The 26,025-nt window shown below is 36.9% G+C and overlaps 1 protein-coding gene across 4 annotated transcripts; it reads right to left on the reverse strand.

The window, feature by feature from the left end:
- Window positions 1-1,844: 1,844 nt before the first annotated feature.
- LOC130809641 (uncharacterized) lies at window positions 1,845-19,368 on the reverse strand. Of its 4 annotated transcripts, none has more exons than XM_057675381.1 (16): window positions 18,881-19,042; window positions 15,825-18,501; window positions 13,489-13,948; window positions 12,328-12,556; window positions 11,360-11,524; window positions 10,835-11,107; window positions 10,473-10,718; window positions 9,328-9,723; window positions 7,878-9,254; window positions 7,736-7,792; window positions 6,202-6,627; window positions 5,413-5,636; window positions 4,238-4,371; window positions 3,335-3,598; window positions 3,062-3,240; window positions 1,845-2,643 (listed from the first exon to the last, which is right to left on the reverse strand). In XM_057675381.1, exons 1-16 carry the CDS (start codon window positions 18,893-18,895, stop codon window positions 2,545-2,547), a joined length of 7,221 nt encoding a protein of 2,406 aa, XP_057531364.1. In that variant the 5' UTR covers window positions 18,896-19,042; the 3' UTR covers window positions 1,845-2,544. The 4 variants fall into 4 exon arrangements, with proteins under 4 accessions (XP_057531364.1, XP_057531362.1, XP_057531366.1 ...); XM_057675379.1 differs by having other exon boundaries at window positions 1,846-2,643; window positions 15,825-18,521; window positions 18,881-19,368; XM_057675383.1 differs by lacking the exons at window positions 1,845-2,643; window positions 3,062-3,240 and having other exon boundaries at window positions 3,356-3,489; window positions 15,825-18,521; window positions 18,881-19,368.
- Between the last annotated feature and the right edge of the window lie 6,657 nt (window positions 19,369-26,025).

The raw sequence follows: 26,025 nt of genomic DNA on the forward strand, positions 1-26,025 counted from the left end.
TCTAAGTTTAGAATAAGATTAATAATCCAAGTTTTTTTAACATGGTAGGCTAAGGGAGAAAGTGTGAGAATAGAACCTAAAATGTATCCGAAAAAAGTCATAAATACACCAAATGAAATCAATTATCAAATAACATAAGTTATAATAAAATATAAACTTGTTTATTTTAAACTAAGTTCGCCTACAAATTAATTATTTAATAAGAACTTAAATAATACTATTATTTAGAGATTTAAAAATCAAGTTGGTATAAGTTGAATCTTAGTCCATTTCATTTTCAAACAACCCTAAATTTGGATTTATTTTCTTCAATTTATTATTTTTGCCATCAAAATTTGAAAAGAATCAAATTTACTATTTTTTTTTCAATTTTAACACATCATCGCATGTGATTTTTAGTCAAATATTCTTGGTTTTAGAAAGTGTTAGACAAATGACTTTATTGGTTTTTAACTTTTGACTTTTCTATTAGTCAAAATATTCATAAACGAATTTTAAGTCAAAACCAAAATACTACTAAGAATAGCTTTTATTATTGGTTTTGGGTTTTGGCTTTTTATTCAATTTTTCTCTAATAAACAACAAACAATAAGTAACAATTAATTTTACCAAACACATTGCTGATGTATCAACCAATATTTCCAACTTATCAAACTAGCTAACAACTTCAGCTTACAGCTCCAGAATACAAACATTTACCTAACAGACCCTTAATCCATTTTATTTAGCTATTTCCATGTCTTGTGTCTCATATGAAGCAAATGTCAAGTTATGTAATGAAAATTAGTGGCTTAAAATAACAACTCTAAATTAAATAAATGTATTAACTATATTAATATACTTGATGATTTCAAGGGTCGGCTTGGCAATACTTATAATATAAAGTATAATGTGGTGCATCATAAGAAAGGAATAAGTAATAAGCATAGGTAGAACAAAACAAAATAGAGATCCTCATCATATATAATTCATCCATCTTCACATGAAATTTGAATCAAAGAAAAAAAAATTTATACTAAACTTGACTTGGGTTCAACCATTGTATAATTCCCTCATTAAAAAAAACAATTTTATGAACAAATTTTCAATTTACATAATTGTTAACATCATGCTTATGATATTTCCCATGAATCCATGATTCATGGATGGTTGAACGTCAAATGAAAGACAAGAAATTATAACTACTCTTTTTTGTTAAATATTATTTTTTTAATTTGATTGGGTGACATCATAGCATCAATTAGCATCAGCAAAGTAGTCTACAGCACAGAGCCTTATAATTAGACGGGTATACTAACTTTATTTATTATTTCAACTAGCGCAAACACATGTATACTATTATATACGAGAGTAAACAAGTAAATAAAGAGCCAAATATTATTAGTACTTGTTTCAAAATATGTGAACTAATATGAAAGAAGCTAATGACTTATGCTATACTATCTCTTTTTTAAAAATCTTACTTACGCTGAAAAACTTATATATTGACTGGGATAGTAAGTTTAATTAATGGAAAGATTTTATCATATCTAGTATTTTATTTCTTTTTTCTTAAATTGTAAAATCTATAAGATAAAATTAATTCAAAGACCCCAAAACTCAAATAACCAATACTTTAAATAAAAATATATTGATTTGTTATCATAATAAATTCATGAATTTGTAGTAATCTCCAAAAATAATGAATCCGAAGGGCAAAATACATAACTAAGCGGGAATGGACTATCAAATGTTTGAACATTGATGGTTGATTGTTGACCGCCCACTTGTTTTGTTTGACTAGCTTGTAACATTGATTTTTTATTGGTCACAAAGCCAATAAACTAAAATTAATAGAAATTCTTGACAAAATTGTTGATTGTTGGTTATTTGACGATTTACGTTTTATTATTAATTTGAAATGTAGAAAAGTATTCATTGAACCAAATAAAAGGCCCTTTGATTTAAGTACTACACAATATGTGTGAACTAAAGTAAACACAAAACAACTTTGCTACCACTAATCTGTAATATAGAAGTTTATCCTCTATCATATAGAAGTATTATAAATGATTCTAATGTTATTCCACCAGAAACTTTGTTACGAATATACAATTGTTACATGACTATATATATATATCACACACTATGCTACAAATTTTACTTTTGACTATGCTATGAAATACTAACCAACAACAATTTTGAGAGCAAAATATACCCCTAACCTGACAGCCCTACATTTTACATTCCCATCTACTCATGGGCAATTTCTAAGATCACGTCTCAGTAATGAGCATTATTCGAGGGGATCAAATCAGGTCGATTCTTTGTTTAACAAGGGCGACCAAGCGGCAACATCCTTGAACAGGCATTAGAATCGAGGCTATACAGATTCAAAGCTTCAGGAAGAAGTGAAATTCGATGAAACACGAGGTTTTTTGCAACTTCCAGAAGGTGGCAAAATAGGATCCACACTGAACTTCCGGTGCTTATGCAATGAGAAAATAATAGAACAGAGTGAACCACACCGGATTTTGAGTGAAATACAATAGCTTCAACTAATCACTATTCACGCAAACTGTTCAGCTGGACCATTTTTACTAAACCATCTCCTCCGCAAGTAAGAAAACCATCCGAAATAACTTGAATATCTGTGACACCAACCTGCAACGTCAAGATGTAATTAGTGGAGTAAATATGGCTCCATATAACTTCCGCCAGCTTCAAAAGTTGCTACATAGAGGCGTTCCTAGCATATCAGGAGATTTATGAGATGGTGAGAGGGAGGTAAAAGAAGCCCAAGTGTGAAGAGGGAGAGAAAAACGAAAACATCATGCCAAAAAAGGAATTTTTTGGGTACTAGGATGAGACTTGAGGATCCCTTCATGACAAAGGGGGAGGGGAAATTCATCTTTCCTGTATGTGGTGGGAATCCGACCACTATCACAACGATAAAAAAAAATAACCTTCAACAACTAGGCCAACCCATGAAATATTCTTAAAACAAAAAAAAGAAGCTTGTGCAATAATTTAAATATTTAATATGCTATATGCATAAGTCTTTAGAAACATGTAAGCTTACCCTAGAGACTCCTCCGAAACTTTGGGAATTACGCTGGAGAAAGGTATGTCTCTCATGTAATCTTGGCCAATGAAAGACTAAGCTAGCATTCTTAGCATCCCAAAGTTTAACATCTCCATCCTTGCTTCCAGTCAAGAAAAAGCTTGTATTTGGTATCGTTGAAATCTTGGTGACGCTCCCTTTAGCATATATAAGTCATAACATTATAAACATATTGACTGTTGAGCATGATAGAATTGCAAAAATCAGGGGAGTGGAGAAATCAAATTATACCTGAGTGAGCCTTTGGTATATACCACAGCATTCCATGTCGATTTTGATCTCCCACAGTTGAAGAGAGTTCAGATCGCATATCAATAGCATCTGAATCCGCCATCCTCTCAACAGCATTTGAATGCCTTCTCTTACTCTTTCCTGTAGCTATATACCTAAAATCATGAAGTCCAACGTCACCACCTTTTCCACCAGTAACAATTAGGGGAGAAATAGAACCCGTTCCGACATCATTATCAAACACAGCAATGGAGCAGGCACTACCTACACCAATAGGCCACAGTTAATGGCATGCAAAAATAAATGTAAGGATTGCTGATTCATTGAAGCATAAAGCTGCTTTGCAGAAACAATAAACGTCAAACCAGTGTAACGTAGGCTTAGTTCTAAAAGCTCGCCTAGGTGTGCCCAAGACGCTATGGGTCGAGCACCTCAATAGGGTTGGGCGAAGCGAATCTATTAGGAAAGCGCCTTAAAGTGCTTTATAGCACCTAAGTCGAACACCTCAGAAAGCCTTTGAGCGGCTTTGGATCTTGAAGGAGCTCATTTGAAAAGTCAAGTATTTTTTTCTCTTTTCTTTAAATCTCCTCCCTTTTTCTTTATTTCTCTCTTTCTTTGGGTTGTTTTTTAAAAAGGTTTTCAAGAGTTTTATATTTTTTCCCAGGTTTTCAAGCGCCATTTGATCTTGGCGCCTAAGAGCGTCTCACACCTTTTAAAACTAAATTTACAGGATATGCCCTATTCTAATGTAAGAGCAGTAAATACATTCTTGGTTTGGTAGGTAGCACTTCAGGAATCTTCCTACTCCATACAGTATTAAACCAAAGTAGTAGCACAAGGTTTCTACTTTGGATGTCTATGTAAGTAACAACGGAAGTTCTCTCTTCAGGTCGATTTCAATACCTTCATGGCACATCACAGACGCTCTGGAGCTTGATGGGGGAGCTAGTGTATCCCATATAACCACATTAACACCATTTGAACTATAACCAGAAGCAGCTATAATAGACCCACTGGTTCCCACATAACATACGTCCCTGTCAAATCAGATAGCAAATGAGTAATCAGTAATAACTCAGAAAGACGCAACAGCCAGGCATGTTTTGGTTTCTAAAGAACAAGCAAATATTTTTATTTTGCGAAATTAACTTCAATTAGGCAAAGTTGGTTCAACACACAATAGTCAACATAAATTGCCCCAATGCCAATGAAGTGGCTACGGCCTAAATAGGGTTAGTCCGGTAGGACATATGCAACCTGCCCACCATTCACCAGGTTCTGGAGATAATGGACATTTTTATTACAACTGTAAAATTCAATAGTTCAGGATTTTAATTATAAATCCATATCCACATAAATGATTAAGCTATCTACACTCATACCTGAAGTAATTTGATGAAGTTTTGCATTTCTAATGGGGTAATGAAACATTATTAAGGGTGTATCACCTCTATAGAGGCTATAGAACACTGTTGAATGATGATGTTCAAGGGTTGTCAATGAAAAGATCCACCAGGTTCAATACAAGCAATACCACATATATCATATGCAGAACTAGTAACTAGCCTAGCATAACTAGTAGCAGTATAGTTCATGATAATAAAGCATATTTAAGTCGTTACTCAAGAGTGCAATTTGTTAGAAAGAGATGGAACTTCTTTATACATTAAAGGCTGTTTAAAATACATCCATGTACACAAATTACAGTGCCCCAACCCCAATGCCATTAGAGTGGCTCTTGCCTGATGATAGAGAGGGGAGGGTGATGGGTTCAGATGTACACATCCTTACCCTTGTACTAAGGTCTAAAAGGCTCTTTAGGTTAAAGTTAAACCTTGATTGCAAACACCTATTGGTTCGTATAAATTAAAAAAGTACACTTAATAGGTTTAAGTCATTTTTTACTTGAGTCTATTACAATCCAAAACCAAAGAACCATGAATCTTTGACTTCATTGGAAATGTACGAAAAAATTGAGACGTAAAAAAGAATTTCAAAATCTTTCTATCGAGAGTTCATAGAAAATGCAAGAGTACAGTTTCTTTCTAGAGAGCACTTTGTTTGTAAATAATACTTACAACACTTGGCCACTGAAGCAACGAGATGACTCTGTTGGTCTGACATTGCTCCTTCCTCCTACCTCCAGTTGCCAGGCAGATACAGTTCCATCCAATGCACTGCTAGCAAATCTATGTCCACATCGATCAAACTGCAAACCACTAACAGATGCAAGAGGATATGGAGGAGGCACATTAGCAGCAGCCAGTACTCCATAAGTTGCAATAGCTTTCTCTTCACCAAACTGCAAGCATTCAGTGGGATAACCTATTTAAATATATATCCATTTGTACAGATCTTATACCAAGCCAAAAAAAGGGAGGGAGGAGGTTAGGGGAAGGGGGCGGAGAAATACAATTACCCAAGCAATGACAATAATGTATGATTTCTATCTAAAACTATGAAAATGTTTAAATATATATGCATTTGTAACAGTCTGGTAGAAGCAATAAGTGATAATTAACTCGGTATCAAGTGTCAATACCAGATTAAATATCTTAAAATCTAAAATTTATATAGTTTGAAACCAGCAAATGCCCACCCAAAGTAAGTTCTTCAAACATCAACTTTACAGGAGAGGATAGGAAACCCACATTTTCAAATTTTGTATAATATAATTCTTCGGTCAAGGCCTTAGAAAGTTGGAATATAGTAGTAGTTCGCAAATCATTAAAAAGTTTAAAAAATCACGAATGGAGCAATAACTTGTGAAACATTAAGATTCCCATTATAACCAAAATGTATTTAGGGAAAACAAAATAAGATAGACAAGTGGAAATTAACAGCAGTTTATTAATGAAGTCCAATACCTCCCATAGGTAAATGTGAGTGTTACTAGAACCAACTAGAAAGAGAGGCCTTGAAGGATGAGCAGCCAAAGCACTTCCAGTTACATTACTCAATGTCGCGGGTGGATCAACAAATTTATCAAATTCATCCATTCCCCAGCCCATTCCAGTGGCACCAATGCCAGCATAACCAGGGATCCCAAATGCGCCACCCCCAGTCAAATCCCTTCCAATTTTTGATCGATAACCAGCACCAACCGTAGCTCCATCCAATCCAAGCTGTGTACTTTTATCACTTCCAAAGCTTAAACTAGGAGAATTACAAATAGGAGCTGGAGTAGACTCCATACAAGCCCAACCATCCTGTGGCCAATCAGCTTGTGCCCAGATATAATCTGATGGATCACTGAAAGGTAATCCATCACCCCAACTAAAGTAGCTTATTCCCTGCACAATATGAGATTGATCTGTTTCATATATTTTTTAAAGTATAGTACTGTTTAACATTCTAAAAGAAAAAATTACTAATTCGTGTGAAGTATAACATATTTTAGAATTTTAGTCCACATAATATTAAGCAAAGGCTTCTATCCAGCAAATCATAATTGTTTACTTTGATAGATTCTTTCACATTTCAAAAGTGAACCACCTGTCAGTAGGTTTTCCCGAGTTACCAGCATGCCATATACAAGAGGCAGTCTCATACCCTCATTGGATTAAGAAGAGAGGGAAAAGTGTTAGTGACCAGACTATAAAAAAACAATTCAACTTTATATCAAAAGAGGGATTCAAGGTGGCCACCGTAGACACCAAAGTTCAAATTGATGGTGTCAAATTCATCTTTTATTAGAAGATAATATCAGATTATGGGCTAGAATTTTAGAGGGTTAAAATAATATATTATCTTTTTCTTATATTTTTTGTCAGAACTCTATATAAAGGAGAGTATTCATAGGGTTTCAACAAGTTTCCCAATGGAATAAGTCACAAAAGACCCCATCAACTCCCTACAACTAGACATTGTAGGTTTCCAATGGAATAAGTCGCAAAAGATCCCATCACCTCCCTACTACCGAACACTGTAGGTTTTTAGATGGATTAAGTCAAAAAAGACCCAATCACCCCCCTACAACCAAACATTGTAAGTGAGTCCTAGTCCTGAAGAGCAAAATCAAGAGATTAATGGAAGTTGTGATCTCACAAAATCTCAATAAGATTCATAGCTCCATATTTCTTGCTTGTTTTTATACATTTCACTTGAAATTTTAATGGTGAACAGCCACCACTAGGGATATGAGCTATCATTATTAGCAGAAACATTACCAGATCAAACAGGAAAAGAAAGAGAAAAAAATTACTAACTGTAAGAAAAGTACAACTGTAAGAAGTCTAGAAAAAGTCTGTTGAACCAGGACTCAGTAGTTTTCAGGGCTGCATCAAATTTTCATTAAGAATGCTGACTGCTGAGTTTATAGTATTTACTACATTTTGCATGAAAAAAGCTAATCATTTGGTAAGCTACAAACAAGAAGCTGTTTTAATCCCAATAATTTACCTTTTTGTTGCTGGCAAGTACAGCATGCTGTGGTTCTATGGAATTAATACAGAATGCCTGTAAAATAGAGATTCAGTCATTAAGCTCAACATGGGGTTGTAGATTCTGAAGATGATGACAAAATCCATGAGTATCAACTTACCTCCAACAATTCTCCAGTTCTCCTATAAATTTCTTTTGGATTGTTGAAGGGAACCACCTTCTTTGTGAAAGCTGGTTCCTTTTTATCCGAGCCCATAAGGTTATGATTCTGTTCAGAACCTGCGGAAGGGCTTTTACTTTTATTATACCGAGGACTTCCATCAAAAATACCTTCTTGTTTATAACTTTCCAGTTTCTCAAGCCCTTTGGGCATAGAAAAACGTAATTGGTTCCACCTTTTACAAACCTTCCCATGAATGAGCTCTGGCATCTTAACTGAAATATGGGCAAGCATTTCATTGACAATTCTAGGACAATTGTAAATTTGTGCTAGTAACTCTGAGCATGAATTTCCTATTTCCAAAACTTCTAAAGTACTAGAGCTTCTGTCCAGATGCTCATGAAGCATACCAGGAGTAGATTGATGAAATTCCTCCAACCACACTAGAATAGACTCAGACGTACCATCTTCCACCTTCTGCCTAAGGAAAATTGCAACTTGCCTTGCAAGATGAGGCAGTAAATTTGTAAAGGTGTTTCTAATTGTTTCAATGAAGATTGTTAAGACTTGTATAATATTTTTGAGAGAAGAAACACCATCAACGTCAGAAGATAAACTAGAATCTAAAGTAGCTGTATTAGCCACGGGATCACAAGGTAGTTTACTGGATAGTTGATTCAGCTTGATTTCAACAAATTTTGATAAATGATGCCACAAACAAAACCTAAGAATAATCCATTTCTCATCTTCTGTTGTGATGTTTGTGATGTACATTGTGTCCCCTCCATTTTCCTGATGAAATTCTCGAGAACCCAGGAAACCATCAAGGTTCCGTGTTTCGAGGCATAGTGCCTCGACTACATGTCCAAGGATTATACGTAAACTTACAATATCAGTTTCTCCATTATTTTTGTCAGCGGAAGACATTTGTTGTAGCATTGCATCAAGAGCTTTATGATTACACTGAAGCATTGATGAAGCGAATAACATACAATAATTGCAGATATCAAGAGCAGAAATATACTGTCTAATAAGGTGTCTATAACTATCATTCCATTGCATCATTAAAAAACCTTTTAGACTGGAGATGGATAGCATCAAACCCTGCATGTAAAACTCCAAAAAACTGAAGCCGCAATATGCTTTGGCAGCTGATAAACTTCGCTTGGATGAAGCCAGCATCTGGGTACTTGCTATAACACTAGAAATCACAAATCTTGGAAGTGAAAAGGACAAATAGTCGCTGGCTTTTACAAAATTCTTAAACAACCAAGATGACAAATAGTCACAATGGCTTGTGGAAGGCAAATGAACTTGAGAAGTGAAAACATGATAGCCATGGAGCAACAATTTTCCGTTGTCTAAAGTAAACATAATCTGCAGCATATGAGATTCAGATAAGCTCAGATAAGCTCAGAAGATGGCATTGATACTGAAGAGGCAGATTTACCTTATCAAGCAGGGTATCTCGAGCCACAGAAAACTTCTGCTCCAGATATGCAAGATCAGAATCCAACAGCTGCTCAAAATTTCTATGATAAGAACCAAATTGACTTATCTCATCCTCCACAGAGCTTGTGACACCAGCACCAGCTTTGGTTAACCCCAAGCTATTGTTGATCCAGCAAGGACATTCTTTGAATAATTTGATGGCATGCTGCATTGCTAAATCTAGTTTAACTTGGTATGCCAAATGACAAGCCACCTCATGTGACAGCCATCTCGAAGAATGATTCGGAGAAGGATGCAGTACTGTGGGTAGAGTTTCTGAATCTCCGCAATTTGGTCTCTGATCTAGAACTCCAAGAATGCTCACAGATGATGAGAGATACTCCAGAGCTTCAAGCTAATCACATTTGGTAAGAAAATTGCAATTAAGAATGCCAGTTATATTCAATGAGAAACGGATGAATCAGAAAACACCTATGTATAAACCAGTAGGCACACGTTCAAAGATGCCTATGAAAATGAAACAACAAACTTATGTATGTGAATCATTCAAGAAAAAATTACAGTGAACAGCAAGATTATATTCATTAAATGACAGTGACACAACAAAAACTACATTTTCATGGGCACTCGTATTCAAGTGAAGCCACGAATAGTGTTTGAAATTAAGGGTCAATCAGAAACAATATCCTTGTTTAAACAAGGTAAGCCACAAAAACAATTGCAGCTAGAACAGTTGATACTTTTAGATGCAAAAGAAAACATTTATCTCATAGTAAAATCTCAAAGTAACAAGCAAGCTATTCTCATAAAGTATCATCCATACATGCAACAATTATCCAACACTTTCCAGCGTCCCACTGAAGACCATGTTACTATCCTCTCAAGCTCTCACAGTAGAAATTTCTTTGAAAACAAAACCTTACACAGTTACAATACCATTTTACTCCTTAAACATTTGCTGATTTACATGCAATTGAACATTAAATTTCATCTTCTTACCATGCTATTGAGAAGTGACATTGCCCTTGTTATAATTATCATATTTTACTCTCACTAATAAATGAGAACATAAAGATTTCCATGAATACATGCATATAGAAACTCAAAAGACCTCTATTACAATACAGATGAAGCAAGACTTACAGGAAGGCCACATTTGTTGAAAGCAGAAGCAATCATCACAGTAGCCCAGCCACACAAAATGGCAGTATTTCTCTCTCCAGCTGCATTTCTCAAGCTATTTTTAGTTGCTAACATTTCGCAAAACTGACCAATACTAGGGTCAAGAAAAGCGGCATGTTTAAATGAGTTTTCAGACTCCGAGGCAGTAATGTCCCCTTGCAAACCGAGAACAATCAAAAATGATTGAAGGTAATTACCCAATACCCACTGCACCAAAGAGCTTAATATTAGCGTAAACATGAGAAGCAAAAAAAAAAAGAAAATGCATGAATGCATTATCCAACAGCAATGAAGCCATATAAAAGGTATTTGTAGCAAGAAACCTCTAGAACACTTGCTAGCCAGTAGTCGCCTTTCTCAATAGCAGATGGAAGTAAAATTTTTGATATTAGGTGGCGTTCTGATGCTCCACCCTGCCCCTCAAAGAGGCGACAAATTACAAGAGCAAGTTGGTCATCTCCAAAAGTCTTTGCACAGACAGTGATAGCAGAAATAATATCACCTCCAAGCAGGAAAAATCCGATTGCCAACTCATACTGATGCCTCCCCATCAATACATAAGCATTTTTCAAAGCAGCAGCTCGATGTCGCTCCTCCTGCATGACAGTATTAATGAGGTAATATACATATGTAAGATATAGTTGTGTTTTGGAGGTTTTCTTTGGCTTCATGGTAGTTCATTTACTAACAGCTTGTATTAGGCTGTTTCCTATGTTCATTATTTACACATAGTTCATATTTGACAAAGAAAAATTATTTAAGACATAGGACTGCACTGGATATTGAGCATCATCGCTTAGATTATTCAAGGGAAACAATCAACTCTCAGATTCAATATTTAAGAAAACCTGAAAATTGCGAGATAAAAATGCAACCAGAGGCTTGTCCTTCTCATCCTTACTGATCTTGAATAATCCAGCCAAGACTTGAAGTCTATTTAATGCTATGTATAGAAGCGCACACGCCTTTGGATCTTTATTTTTTAAATACTGAGATCTTGCCAGTTTCTCCATCTGCAGATTATAACTAGCATTAAATATTTACAAACTATGTGAAATCAACAGAATACATTCACCTTCAATGCAGTACAATAATCTAAACTTTCTATTTCTACATTAAGATCTCCTGCCCATGCAACAAGTAAATTTCAGTTTTATTGATTAGGTAAGGATGACCCGTGGTTCATAGACCTAACCTTTCACAGAAACACAAGGGCCATATGAGAGTCGAGAGTTGGGAAGGGCAGAGGAGATGAGGGGAAGACTCAACTCTAAACACAACAATTGGCAGGGGGTCAAATTTGTGACCTCAAGGTGTAAGTTCATGCAATTGTTAGTACTACTTGCCACTTAGTAAATACTTCATTATGCAACATGCATGGTCAAATATATTATGGAAAATTTGATAAAGAAATAGCATGTACCATAAAGGAACAGAAATAAACATCTAGATATAATCAAAAGATGGTGCACTAAGGGGATAAATAGAAGAAACAAATAACATACATCACCATTTATTAGAACTTATGTGTGGTATTGAGTGTTAATAGAAATTTATGAAGCACAAACATTTTTAGGCATGGCGAATGCGCTCAAGACCATGGCACTAGCAATTTAATGCAGTATCACATATAGAGACATGTTACGGTCATTTATAATTACCCAACAAATGGGTTGTCAATGCAATATAGAGGAACATGGATTTTCTCATAGGTTTGACAAAACCTCTCCAATACTCACTCCAGATAAAAGGTTTCAAACAGTTTTAATTTCAATTTGAACTCATTAATAATAACAATGAGCACCTACAAATGTACCTTACTGCGTAGGTCAGTAAGATTTGTCAACCAAAAGCCAACTCCCAACTTCCGCATATCTTCCCATTTTGGTTCAGTTGGGAGAATTGAAGTAAACAAGCTTGCTTGACAATCAGAATGGAATGCCCAAACCATCAGCCTAGAGTCAACAACTAATTCCGCAACTGATGGAGTTCTACTGTATCTCCTTTGAAAATCCAATTGCTGTAGCCTTATTGCACACCAAAACCTTACATTGAATCAATACATGTGTCAGAAAATACAGGTTAACCAAAAAAAATTATGACATCTTTCGAAGAGATATGAGTAAACTACATATATAAATCTATGAGATAAGAGTAGTCTACAAAGACAAAAGCCATAAAACTTTTGCTGAGCCTGACAGCATAGAGGGCTAGTTTGAGGGTTATTTAAAGGCAGGTATAACTTATCATAAGCAATACTGGAAGTAGAGGTAAATTAAATTAAGTCTTTGCGGACAGTCAGATATTGCATCCATGGAATTCCTTTTTTTTCCATATTCCTTTCTCCAAAACATTTATTACACATTTCATTGTCAGATTGTGCATGCAAAAAAGCCACCTGATCAGATGTTCTTCAGACTTGGAACACACACAAACCAATAACAATGACAAAGCCTAAATGCCAAAATATGGATCGGCTACATGAGCCAACTAAACCAACAGGAAAAATTATCGCTAACAAAAATTAACTTTAGTTGGCTCAATCTAATACTAATATACACCTAAAAAAATCAATTCCAATGATCATCAACATATATTATTTTCCTCCGTTCTAAACTTCTAATATATCTATTGTCATATTACACGTGCTCAATCGTTCACTCCTTTTATCCATGTCATCTCTACCCTACCCTTTCCTCTCCTAAACTACCATGTTACCCAACTTATAGAACATACAGACCACAAAAACTTGGAAGCTATCATATTTGTTCACTATGAACAGAAGTGATATGTCCAGGACTCCAGGCTATTTCCACACACAGAGATGCATAAACAATGCATCAAGCAGGACTAAACAACTAGTTCCGGTTTTAGTATTTGTTAAGTAGACCTAACTTGATTGGAACAAGGCTTTGTAAAACAAAGCGCTTTACCAGGCAGATATAAGAAAAGACAGTGGGACAAAAAAAGCAGTTACCTTCTACCTGGATCATCAAGACTCTCATATGCAGAGGTAGATTGTGAATTACTAATTTCATTCAGAAGGTCTATAATTGCAAGCATCTGCATCTTCTGCAAATCTGTGACAGCATGATTGGGATGCAACTTCTCTAGCAATTCATGCAATCTATGTGGCTCAAAGCTTGTGGTAGATGCAGCAGACGCGGAGTTGACAGCATTACTCACATAAGTATCAGCAAAATGCATCAGCCCTCGTACTGAATGTTGAGACCAAGTGTTTGTGTCAAGATCATTGTTCCACTGAATTCCTTGATCATCTCTTCCCTTTGATAGCTGTCCCTCAAAATACTTCGACAATTTGATCTGCCCAATAGTGATACTAGATTTTGGAGGGTTTGCTCTTTGGTCGACCGTATCATTTAAGGTCAGGCAGTCAAAAAGATGACAAACAGCTGCATATGCACGTTTCCAGTTGCCTACAGCAATATCAAACATCCATGTAACAAAATAACATAACAGAAGGTAAACAAGAAAATGCTAGGAAATAAATCTCAATGAAACGAATAACCAGAATCTTTGTGCCACAGGAATAAAGGAAGGCCTTCTACATGCATTATAGCTGGATTGCAATTTACAAGAACAATTTGTGAAGGGAACGGAAGAAAAGAGCAAACCAATGCGTGATTTAACATCCAAGTATATTCACATTCACACAATTACAGTTTACAAGCATTCGCTATAACTAAAAATCAAATAAAACAAAATTTAGCTACTAAAGCAAAAAATACTCTTCTATTCTAAGCAAGAGCATTAACTACACAAGAGAAACACCTCAAGTTGCTATCAGATTGCTATGAACAAAAAATCTGCCATGTTGAATAATTAAGAGCTTTGTATTTATTAGTAATCATACAGTGACAAGATCCGTCGTTAATTTGTTCTGAATTTAGATTCTTGTAGCCGAACCCCATATTGTTGAAATTAAGGCTTTGACATAGTTGTTGCACATTTTGCTAATCAAAAATGATTATAGCAATTAGGATAGGATTACTGCTAATAGTGGTGAAAACTATTTACAAGTATTGCACATTTTCAAGTGGTAAGCTCACTCCTAAAAGCTAAATAAAACCTACACTCAACAATTCAGTTCCATGATTTTTTTATCTCCTCAAAGCTCTAATCTAGCTCGTACTTGAAGTTCATATCCTATAACTTAGCTTCTTCAAGATAAATCTTCGAGCAGAATTATGATGTAATTGCCATTATGTTCCCCTTCTAGTCAATTCCTACCACAGATGCAAACATTTATTTTAGCCCATTGTATTGATACGCCACATAATTATTTTTAGGACTATTTGAGTTCAAGAGAAAACTCCTATAGTGGAAAATGCATTCCAATGGAGATTATGTTTCAAACTTACTTTTTCCTTTTTTGCACTCCTCTGTCTCTCTAGGATAGTAGCAAAGAGAAAATTAGTGTTCTTTTAAGGAAAATGGGGATATTTGATAATGAATTAAGAGAGAGAATGAAGTATTTGGATGAAATTACGAGAGAGTTAAAATGTATGGATGAGAATAAAAGAAAGTAGTGGATCATTATCCAAAAGTAGAATTGATATAAAATGAGAGGGACAACCCAAAATAGAAGATGATGCAAAATGAGAACGGAAGGAGTAAATAGTAAGAAAGATAGGAACATGAAGATGAAAAAGAAGACAAAGAGGTGTATAGGAGGATAGGAACAAGACGCAGAGTAAAAGATTGATAAGCAACAAAATAACACATTGTTTCTTTATGGAAAAAAAACAATGTTTCCAACCTTTCAGACAAGATATATTTCAACTCTTATAAACTATTTTTCAACATTTCACAATCAACTGATGAATATGAGAAAGCCGATTTTCTGGAAAAAAATTTCCATAATGCAGCCTATAATACGTATTCCTTTCTGATAAAACACTGAGATAAGCAACAACAAAACAGTTAATCCTATTATTCACATGCATAATGTAGTGGATAGTTCCACCAAACAGATCCCTAGGCATACAACAGGATGTTAAGAGGTAACGAAGCCATTAAAAATTAAGTAATGCTACCCTTTATGAACAAGAATATGATATCCAGTAGCAGTATAACACATTTTATTAGATAAAATATTTTATAAAAGAGAGAGAGAGAGAGAGAGAGAGAATTTGGCAAGTAGCAGCAGACAACAGTTGTTCATCACTTCATTGTATTTACTAACTGGCGGCATCAGCGTTCTCTGAACCAAACTAATAATATCGTGTTCCTGTGTATACAGATAAAATTGAGCACAAATAAAATGAGATACTAAACATACGGCATACATACCTGAATATATATTCGTCAAGAGCGCCTCAGGGTGATAGAAAGGTAAGGGACCACCCAATTTTTCAGCTATCTGTGTCATGCTCACAACGGAATCCTTGTTTGGTGCAAAAGCAATTTGTTGAGCACCATCTTTGATCCGAAAGCTTACATCACGATATGCCTTTGTCAAAGGAGGGCAGAAAGCATCCTCACTACTCTTCTCTAATGACATCTCTTCACAAATCAGAACTTTACCCACAGAGAATGCAGGAATACCACAATCCATCTCATTCTTCAAATATGACGTAGTATCTGTGTTCAAGTGCTGATCATTCAGATGCTTCTTAACAGTAAAGAATGACCAATGGCTAAAGAGAGTAAAGAAGTTTTCATGAATGACAATAAGTGTGCCCCTAGGCCCTAAAACAAAGTCACAAATAGTAGACGAAGTATGCACCACACCAATGCAGACCCAAGTGGATGCTCCCTGGGGCTTTTCCAAATCCGATGAAGCATGAATGTTATATATCCTTCGTGAATATATATGCAGCTCATTCCGGAAACAGACCCCAAAAAACAAAATATTTTCCATTTGAAACCAGTTGAAAGCCATAACTTTACCATGCAGGCATATCTTGTCTTCCAGTTCCAGAGTCCCAACTCCTGTTAGATGCAGTGGCTCCCATATAAAAAGCATGTTCACATTATTTTCAAGACCATCTGGACATATCGTTGCAATCCTCTGACCCCAATCAGAAACAGAGATTGCATTAACAGGTCCTTCAAGGGAACTAAAAACACCAACTAGCTCAAAAGGAGTGTGATCTACTGAAGATTCAGATAGGTTAAATCTCCATAGCCTTGACCTTCCATCGGAGTGCCCTGTGGCCATGTGATATAGAGAACCACATGAATAGCAATCATTTAACAACTTGTGAGAATGCATTGATATGCTTGGTGATACCATGGAGACACTTGTAATTTCATCATGATCATCTAACAAAAATGATGAGGATGGACTTACAGCAATGCTATATGTTTTTCCGGCAAAGTCAGTTTTATAAATGCATGTGCTGAAGCCATTATTATTTCTAGGGTCAGCGGAGTACCTATGACCATTTTCAGATAGCTCACAGGAATGCAAGGTCAATTTCCATGATTCAACCAAACAATTCTTCATCCATACCCCAAAAAGCAAGAAATGATCGCAATTTGAATCTTTTTTAGAAGTGGAATGTAAGGGAACTGAAAGAATCTTGTCAGGCCCTTCTAAATGATCATGCCTGACGAAAGGAATAGTGCAAAGCTTATGGCATTGGATATAGTCTTCTTCAGGTACGCTGGTTTTTACAATAAAGCAATCTATTCCTTGAGTGTGTCCAATGAGAAGAACCTGGTGATCTTCCAGCCATGATGGTGCCCAATACAAAATCATATCTTGTGATACAGTCTCCTGTAGTAAAAACTTCCCTTTCACTCGCCACGAAGGGGTTAAAGTTGGAAGACAAGAAAGGCTATAAGAATTGGTGTGAATAGACCAAAATATAAGTAACCCATTGGAATCTAAGGAAACAGCAAGTTCAACTTCATGCATGTATGGATGAACAGTAACTTGTAAAATTTTACCAGAGTGACCAAGAGTATCCAAGAATCCTCCAGACTGACAAGACAATTTGTTATCCATTTCACATACATGAGAAGATTTCCCCTCCGCCTTCTGCATTGACTGATTATATAACACTGAGCAGATCAAGGAATTACAAGGAAAAAACTGAATTAACGAGCATATGACTGGTGGACCAAAGAGTTGATTCCTCCATATAGAACCTTTCTTGTAACAAGATTCTTCAAAACAACTTAAACTATTGCTTCTACAAGAGATTTTCAGATCAGGTTTTGTCACTTCATATCTCTTCCATAATGTAACCCGTGGAGACCGCATCGTAGCAATGTCATCAAGGCAATGAACAGACCAGAACGTAAGCAGTTGGCTCGGACCAACCCCAATCAACCATTCACAACTGCCAACATCATCATTTTGGTTTCTCTCGGCAGTGAGCACTTCATTAAGGACACCTCCTGCAGATACTATGCCGTCTGCTTCTAGTGCCCACTCTATAAAAATATCTTTTCCGAGAATACCACCCAATGATTGATTAAGTTCTATGACAGCAACCACACAAAAAGATTGCCTATGGGTTGACTTGTCACGGTTCTCCTTGTTTCCTTTCCGAATTCTACTAGCATCAACCTCACACCACAACCTGGCAGCCCCATCTAAGCAGCTAGTGAGCAGGAAATGCCTTGGTGCATATAGAGCATCTTTTAGTTGGCGTCCTCCACAAGGTCTCCACTGCATCGCCAAAACAGGTTGAGGATGCCGTAATTCAGAAGCAATGTATCCAGATTTACCGTCATACTGAAATACACTAAGATGGTCACTTGAATTGCAGGGCATAGTAGCTAACCCTTTTGCATGTAATTTTGTGGAATATACACCCGTTGCTAAAGGACCTTCAAGTGACCAAGTTGAAGAAACCAGAGTTTGAGGGACGTTCAGACTGAACTTCCAAGCTATTTCCCAAGATTTAACTTTTCTTTTCCATAAAACTACTTCAAGCCCTACCGAAATTATCCCATCTGCAGAGCCCGTCCATGCAACAGCCTCAATCTTGGCAGATTGCACAAGTAAAGCAGTCTGACTCCAACAAAAACAACCTGAATATGAGTCAATTAATTTTCCCAAAAGTTCACTAGACTCCTTTACATAATTTCTCACAAGTTCAGTTAAATTTGAGCTCAATTATCTCCATAAAGATAACAAATTCAGTCTATCACTACTGAAACATATAAGATCAGCTCATAACTATCACTCAGTTCAAGGAAGTTCATACGAATTATAAATTTGATGAAAAACTTCAGAAATTTTTTACAAATTTCCGAATGAAACAAATAAATTACTATAATCTAAATTCAGTTTCATTAAAATTAAGTTCATAACTTAAACACGATGAATCAATTCTTCCAAACAAACAACAATTTGGCAAAACAAAAGATTCAAAAAGTGCAAAAATTACCTGGAGTACAGTCATACTGAAAGAGAAAAATACGATTATGAGCTGATGCAGTGATTTCTCCCGAAGAAGGATTTTCTGGCGACCAAACGACAGAACTAACGTCGAATGAATCGGAAAGTTCAAAAACTTGACGGAAAATAGGACCGATGTGAGACTGCTGAGGAGATAAAGGAGAAGGAAAGTGAGAAATTACAAGAAGAGAAGAAGCTCCATAACCTATCCATGAATAACCGGCAAAGTCAGGCAACCAATCAATGGCGGAAGATCCAGATTCAAAAACATTTGGGGATGGTGGAATTGTTTCTGATTTGATCAAATGTAGAGGAAGGTTGTCAATTAGATCGGTCATGGAAGGAGTGGTTTCCACCATTGTTGTCGTTTTGAGGTTTGACACTCATATGGTGTGAATTATGATGTTATGAATTGAGGATATTGAAAGTTTATTCGACTGTTTCTAATTTGGGTCTGGTCTCTCGAGTACCACTGGAGTAAAGTGCAAATTTTGAAGTATTTATTTTTTAATTATTTATTAATAATAGTGGTAAATTTTAATTTATTTATAAATTATGGTTGAGAAATTTAATAACAAGTAAAACCGCGATAATTCAAACAATACAATATTGTGACTATGTAAATGGAATTAGGTGACCCGTAAATGAAATGATTTCTTCAACTTTCTATTTATCAACGACACATTACCTACAGGTCTCTGTGGAAGTGAAGTGCCTACTGTCTTCTGTGAAGGTAAGGCGAAGCCACTGCCTATTGGTTGCTGTGGAGGTACAGTCCTGTGGGGTGGCAAGGGCATAAGGTCCTTAATTTTTCCCTCATGTCTCAAGGTATAAACATTAGTATAGCCATCATGTAAAGTCCTTCGGTCATGCTGCCATGGTCTACCTAAGAGCACATGACAGGCAGTCATGTCTAACACATCACAAAGCACCTTGTCCTCAAATGATCCTATAGCAAACTGAAACAAACACCTCTTCTTAACAAAACCACTTGCCTTGCTATCCAACCATTTTAGTTTATAGGGATGTGGGTGTGGTTTAGTTTCTAAGCCTAAGGTCTGAACTAAATCCTTGCTGACACAGTTAGTTTCACTCCCCCCATCTATGATCAGATCACACACCTTGTTCTTAATTTTGCATTTGGTTTGGAAGATGTTTTCTCTTTGATCATTTGGTTTGGTCTTTGGGGTAGCATGAAAGTTTCTTCTAATCAACAAATTTTGCATATCCGGTTCAGGATACACTTCCTCTCTGTCCCCTTCTTCTTCACTGTCCTCAGTTCCCTCAAAAGTCTCTAAGACTCCTTCATCATTTACACAGTATGTACCATCAGGGTCTTTCTCAGATGTTGAAGGCCAAACTAACTCCTCCCTACCATTTCTGCTAACCATCATGGCCCTAGGTCTACCTACTTCCTTAATCTCTGCCCATTCTTGCACAGTGAAGGCTCTAGCATTGGGGCACTCACTCTTAATGTGACCATGTCCATGACATTTAAAACAAACAACCCCCTTCAAGTCCTTGGGATTTTTATCCTTAGTGGTATTAGTCATTGGTGGGATCCTATCTGGTGCATTGGTCTGAGTCACAGTGGGTGTTGGTGTAGTAATATTCTTTGGGTTATAATTCCTCACTGGTCTATTGTAGGTGCTGCCCATGCTTGATTTCTTCTTAGAATATTTTTCTAAGGTGAGAGCATTACTACAAGCCAAGCTAAAGGTAAGTTTTGGAATCAACTCCAACTTTTTCCTCAGATCTTCCCTTAGTCCTCCTATGAATTTCCCAACCTTCATCTCCTCAGTTTCATTGGTGTCACAAACAACAGACAGTCGTTCCCATTCTTGAATATAATCTGACACAGTTCTATTATCTTGCCTCAATGTCCCCCATTTCATATACAATTGCTGTCTATAATTGCGTGGGACATACTTCCTTCTCAAGTGCTTTCTTAATTTTTCCCATGTATTGATTCTTTCTCTATCCTCCCTCCTTCTTTGCTTTTGCACTCCTTCTAGCCATATTGCAGCAAGCTTGGTCAGTTTGATCTTAGCTAGCTTAAATTGCTGTTCAAGTGGGGTTTCCTTGAAGTCAAAATATCTTTCCATATTGGCTTCCCAATCTAGATACACCTCTGGGTCTGGAGATTGTCCATCAAAACTAGGTAAGTCAATCTTCAAGGTCTTGTCCTCACTGTTCCTATTATTTTGCAGAAGCTGTTGTGGTCTTTCCCCTTGATTCCCCATATTATTGGCTACAGTCAAGGCTAGTTGCTGGACTAAATTGGTAAGGGTTTCTAGTTTCTCATCCATGTCCATATTTTCCAAGACACTCACAAACAAAACAATGGTAAGACAACTAACAACCAGAACCTGCAAGAAGATCTTCACAACAAGTTTTCCAGAAACCAAAACAAAAGCACAATTCAAATAATCACCAGCCACAATCTTGCAAGAAACTTTCCCAACAACCAATTTCCAAAAACAACAACGAATGCACTGATGTATAAACCCTAATTTCACCGAACAATTTTCAAGAATCAGATTATTTAAACCAACAATTTTAAAAGACAACGCAAAGTTTCCAAATTTGTAAGTGAAGGCGATTAACTCCTTATCAAAGAACACCGTTAAAACAATCAAGAACTGACTTATATGAATCAATTTTGCGAAAACTCAAAAATTTCGATTATCAAACACCAAATTGATACGCATGCAATGACAATAGAATCAGATTTCAGGAATCTTTTTCCACAATAAATGGTGTAAGATGATTCAATTGAACTCCACAAATCTTAATCACAGAAATTAATAACAAGGAAGAATTGAATTTATACCTGTGATATCCAATTGAAACAAAATACAAACGATACTTGATTTCCTGATTAATCTTCTTCTCAGAAAACGCAAAGTTACCTATTACCTCGTATCTCCTTGTGTCCCTCCCCAGAACATGGCTCTGATACCAAGTTGGAACAAGTTTACAGCGGAAGATTTGTTATGATTTCTTTGATTAAAGGTTTTCTCGATCAAAGGGTTGTTTTAAGGCGAATTCTAAGTAATCTTGAAGGACTACTTATCCTGGAAGAAGACACCGATTCCCCTAAGGAATACAAGGCCTTAATCCTCACAATTCTCACAAAGATCAACGTGATCTTGGAGAAGTATGAATCCGTGAAGGCTTGAACACACTCAAACTCTCCAACAGAAAATGAAGAACAAACAGAAACAGACACTTGTCTTCTGAATGATTACAACTGAATATGAATTATCAAATCTGAATTATTGAATGTCTTACAAACTGGAGGGGAGCCTTATTTATAGATTTGGCTTTCTCCTCTTAACGGCTAAAAATCAAGAAAAAGGCGCCTAAGTTCTAACGGCTCTAACAGAAGGCTTAAAATAGAATGCGCTAGTTCTTCTGTCAGGTTTTAGGAACACCTAACTGTTCCTTCTTCAGCTGTTCCTTATCCTTCCTCTTTTATATATAGAACTGTGTACGCTTTTCTCCATGCTGGGCCATGTACGTTCATATTATTGAGTAGCTGTACCTCCGTTCTTTGTTTATCAGCTTCCTTAACTTGGGTTGATTTAGGTTCAGCACGCTGTTCCTCTATACTGTTCCCAGTATTACCCTTACGCTGGTCATATGTAGAAGGTGTACTTGTTTCATTCCCTCCTTCTTCAGCTCGAATTGTCCCCAATTCAGAGTTATCATAGTATGGCTGTAAATCCCCTATGTTGAATATGGGGGAGACTCCATATCGATCAGGCAGGTCTACTTTAAACGCATTATCCCCATATTTGTCAGTAATTTGGAATGGTCCATCAGCTCTTGGCATTAATTTGTTTTTCCTCTGCCTTGGAAATCGTTCCTTCCTCAGGTGAATCCATACCCAGTCTCCAACCTGGAACTTTTGTGAAGCTGAAGTGCTTGTATTAACTTTTTGCTGGTACTTAGCAGTAGCTTGCTCAATATTTTTCTTGGTTTGCTTATGGATGGTTATCATGTCCTCAGCATGCTGCTTAGCATCCCCATGTGGTCTGTAATGTGAAGGAAGATCAATTAGTGAGATAGGTATTATAGGATTCATTCCATATACGCATTCAAAAGGTGATATCTTAGTTGCCTAGCTTGGACTCATATTATAGGCGAACTCTGCATGACACAGCTTAAGGTCCCAATCTCTTAGATTTTTCTTTACCAAAGTCCTAAGGATTGACCCTAATGTTTTGTTGGTCACCTCAGTTTGCCCATCAGTTTGTGGGTGATGAGAGGTGCTGTACAAAAGCTTGGTGTTAAGCAGTCTCCACAGGGTGCTCCAGAAAGAGCTTAAAAATTTGCTATCCCTGTCTGATACTATCGTTCTATGGACCCCATGCAGCCGTACAATTTCTGCAAAGTAAAGCTTGGCTATTTGGTTAGCATCATTCACCTTATTACATGCTATGAAATGGCTCATTTTGGAGAATCTATCTACCACAACCATGCTGCATCTTTGCCCCTCTGTGTTCTAGGTAGGTGATGCAAATGCATCAAGTGTTGGGTGGCTGGCCAAGGATGTTTGCCAAGGACTAAAGTATAACCCCAAGATCATGTTTTGGGAACAAGGAAGCCAAGGCAGCACCAAGGAACAGCATCACGTGCCTGAAAATGGGAACAGCCAGCAGAACCCAAGCTACAGAGTCTCCTAGCGACCAGGCCACCTTGCACGACACGTGGAGACCAAACCTATGCATCCATGACGTGGGCTAAAGTGGAAATGGAATCTTGGTACTTGGATCTAGCCATCAAAGGCCTAGGACTATGCTAAGAATCCACGTGGAGTCCTAGAAGCTGAGCTGAAGGAGGGCTGCTCGACTGTTTTACAGATCAGAATTGTTTAAATGTTTTTGTTGCTTTCTGTTTCTGTTTTAAGTACCTTGTAATAGCACGTGTTTTTTTTTAATTAGGCATGTGCTAATATAGCCTTTGTATGGTATTTGAGGCCTATATATAGAGGCCCTCACTTGTGTAAACAGGAAGATTTGGTTAATAAAAATTTGGCTCTAAGAAATTAGAATCAAGAAGGGGTGTTCTCTTCAAGGGGAAATTCAGGTTGTATTTCCTATCCTATCTTCTTCCTTTGTGAGTGAAGCAAAGAAAGATTATAGCATTTCCATCTAGCCTTTGTGAGTGAAGCATTGGTGAGGTTGGAGGGTGCGGGCCGGGTGGTGAGTGAAGCCATTGCTGTCCCACTCAAGATCAACATTGTTTGATCATATCAAGGCTTTGTGAGTGTGTTTCATCGTATCACGATCATTCTTGGCGTAGTGCTTGGAGGGATTAAGCGAGTTCTTGAATCATTCAACCCGTACTCGCATCAGTAGGGCAACTATAAAGTCCATACTTACATGTTCCCATGGTCTTTGTGCAATTGGTAGGGGTTTGTATTCTCCTTTATGGAATGTTATTTTTGCCTTGATACAAGGCTCACATCTTAAAATGATCTTGCTTACTGTGCCCAACATTTTTGGCCAATAAAAGTGCTTGGCTAACATGTCCAAGGTTTTCTGTATACCAAAGTGTCCTGCTAAGCTTCCCTCATTTATCTCTCTTACTAAGGCTGTTCTTAAAGATGTTCGAGGAATACATAGCCTGTTCCCTTTGAAGAGAAACCCCCTGCTGGATACTAAATGGGCCCTGTGGTTGTTGGCTGCACTGTTGGTAAAGGGTACTGAAGTCTGGATCAGTTTGGTACTGTTCCTTAATTATTTCAAAACCTAATACCTTGGCATCCAAGATAGCTAATAAGTGTGCTCTCCTACTTAGAGCATCTACCACAGTGTTAGTTTTCCCAGTCTTATACTTAGCAACAAAGTTAAAGCTTTGCATAAACTCAACCCACCTAGCATGTTTGGCACTAAGTTTGTTTTGCCCACTGATATGTTTAAGGGACTCATGGTCTGAATGCAGGACAAAGGGCTGTCCCTTAAGGTAATGGGACCAGTGCTCTAGAGCTCTAACCATGGCATAGAATTCCTTATCATAGGCTGAGTAATTTATCCTACTTTTATTTAGCTTTTCACTAAAGTATGCTACAGGTCTACCTTCTTGGATTAAGACAGCTCCTATTCCTGTGTTGCTGGCATCGCATTCTACCTCAAATGGTTTACTGAAATCAGGTAGTCTCAAAATAGGAGGGTTACACATGGCTTCCTTAATATTCTCAAAAGCTAATTGTGCTTTTGTGGTCCATTTGAAAGTGTTCCCCTTAGTGCAGTCTGTGATTGGTGTCATAATGGTGCTAAAATTCTTAATGAATCTCCTGTAAAAAGAGGCTAGGCCATGAAAAGACCTTACCTGAGTGATACTAGTGGGTACTGGCCAAGTCTTAATGGCTTCTATCTTTGTAGGGTCTACCTGCACTCCCTGTCTCCCTACTATAAATCCCAAGAAATAAACCTCAGTTAATAAGAAGGAACACTTCTCTAGTTTCCCAAATAGTCTCTGTTTCCTAAGGGTCTTGAACAACTGTTCCAAATGGTCAAGGTGTTCCTCTACACTCCTACTGTATACTAGTATGTCATCAAGATACACCACTATAAACCTTCCTAAAAATGGTCTTAGGACCTCATTCATTAATCTCATGAAGGTACTTGGGGCTCCAGTTAGCCCAAATGGCATAACCATCCACTCATACAAGCCATATTTGGTTTTAAATGCGGTCTTCCATTCGTCGCCTTCTCTCATCCTGATTTGATGATACCCACTTCTCAAGTCTATCTTACTAAACCATTGAGATCCTGACAATTCATCCAACATATCATCTATTCAGGGTATGGGAAACCTATATTTAACAGTAATGTTGTTCATGCTCCTGCTATCAACACACATTCGCCATGTTCCATCCTTTTTAGGAACAAGTAAGGTGGGAACAGCACATGGACTCATGCTTTCTCTAACATACCCTCTGTCCATAAGCTCCTGTATTTGTCTTTGCAACTCCTTGGTTTCCTCAGGGCTAGTTCTATATGCAGGCTTATTGGGTAGTGCTGCTCCTGGCATAAGATCTATTTGATGCTCAATACCCCTTAATGGAGGTAACCCTACTGGTAATTCTATAGGAAAAACATCAGCAAATTGGTCCAACAAGTT

The sequence above is a fragment of the Amaranthus tricolor genome, chromosome 4 (genome assembly GCF_026212465.1).
Source record: "Amaranthus tricolor cultivar Red isolate AtriRed21 chromosome 4, ASM2621246v1, whole genome shotgun sequence".
Classification (NCBI taxonomy): Eukaryota; Viridiplantae; Streptophyta; class Magnoliopsida; order Caryophyllales; family Amaranthaceae; genus Amaranthus; species Amaranthus tricolor.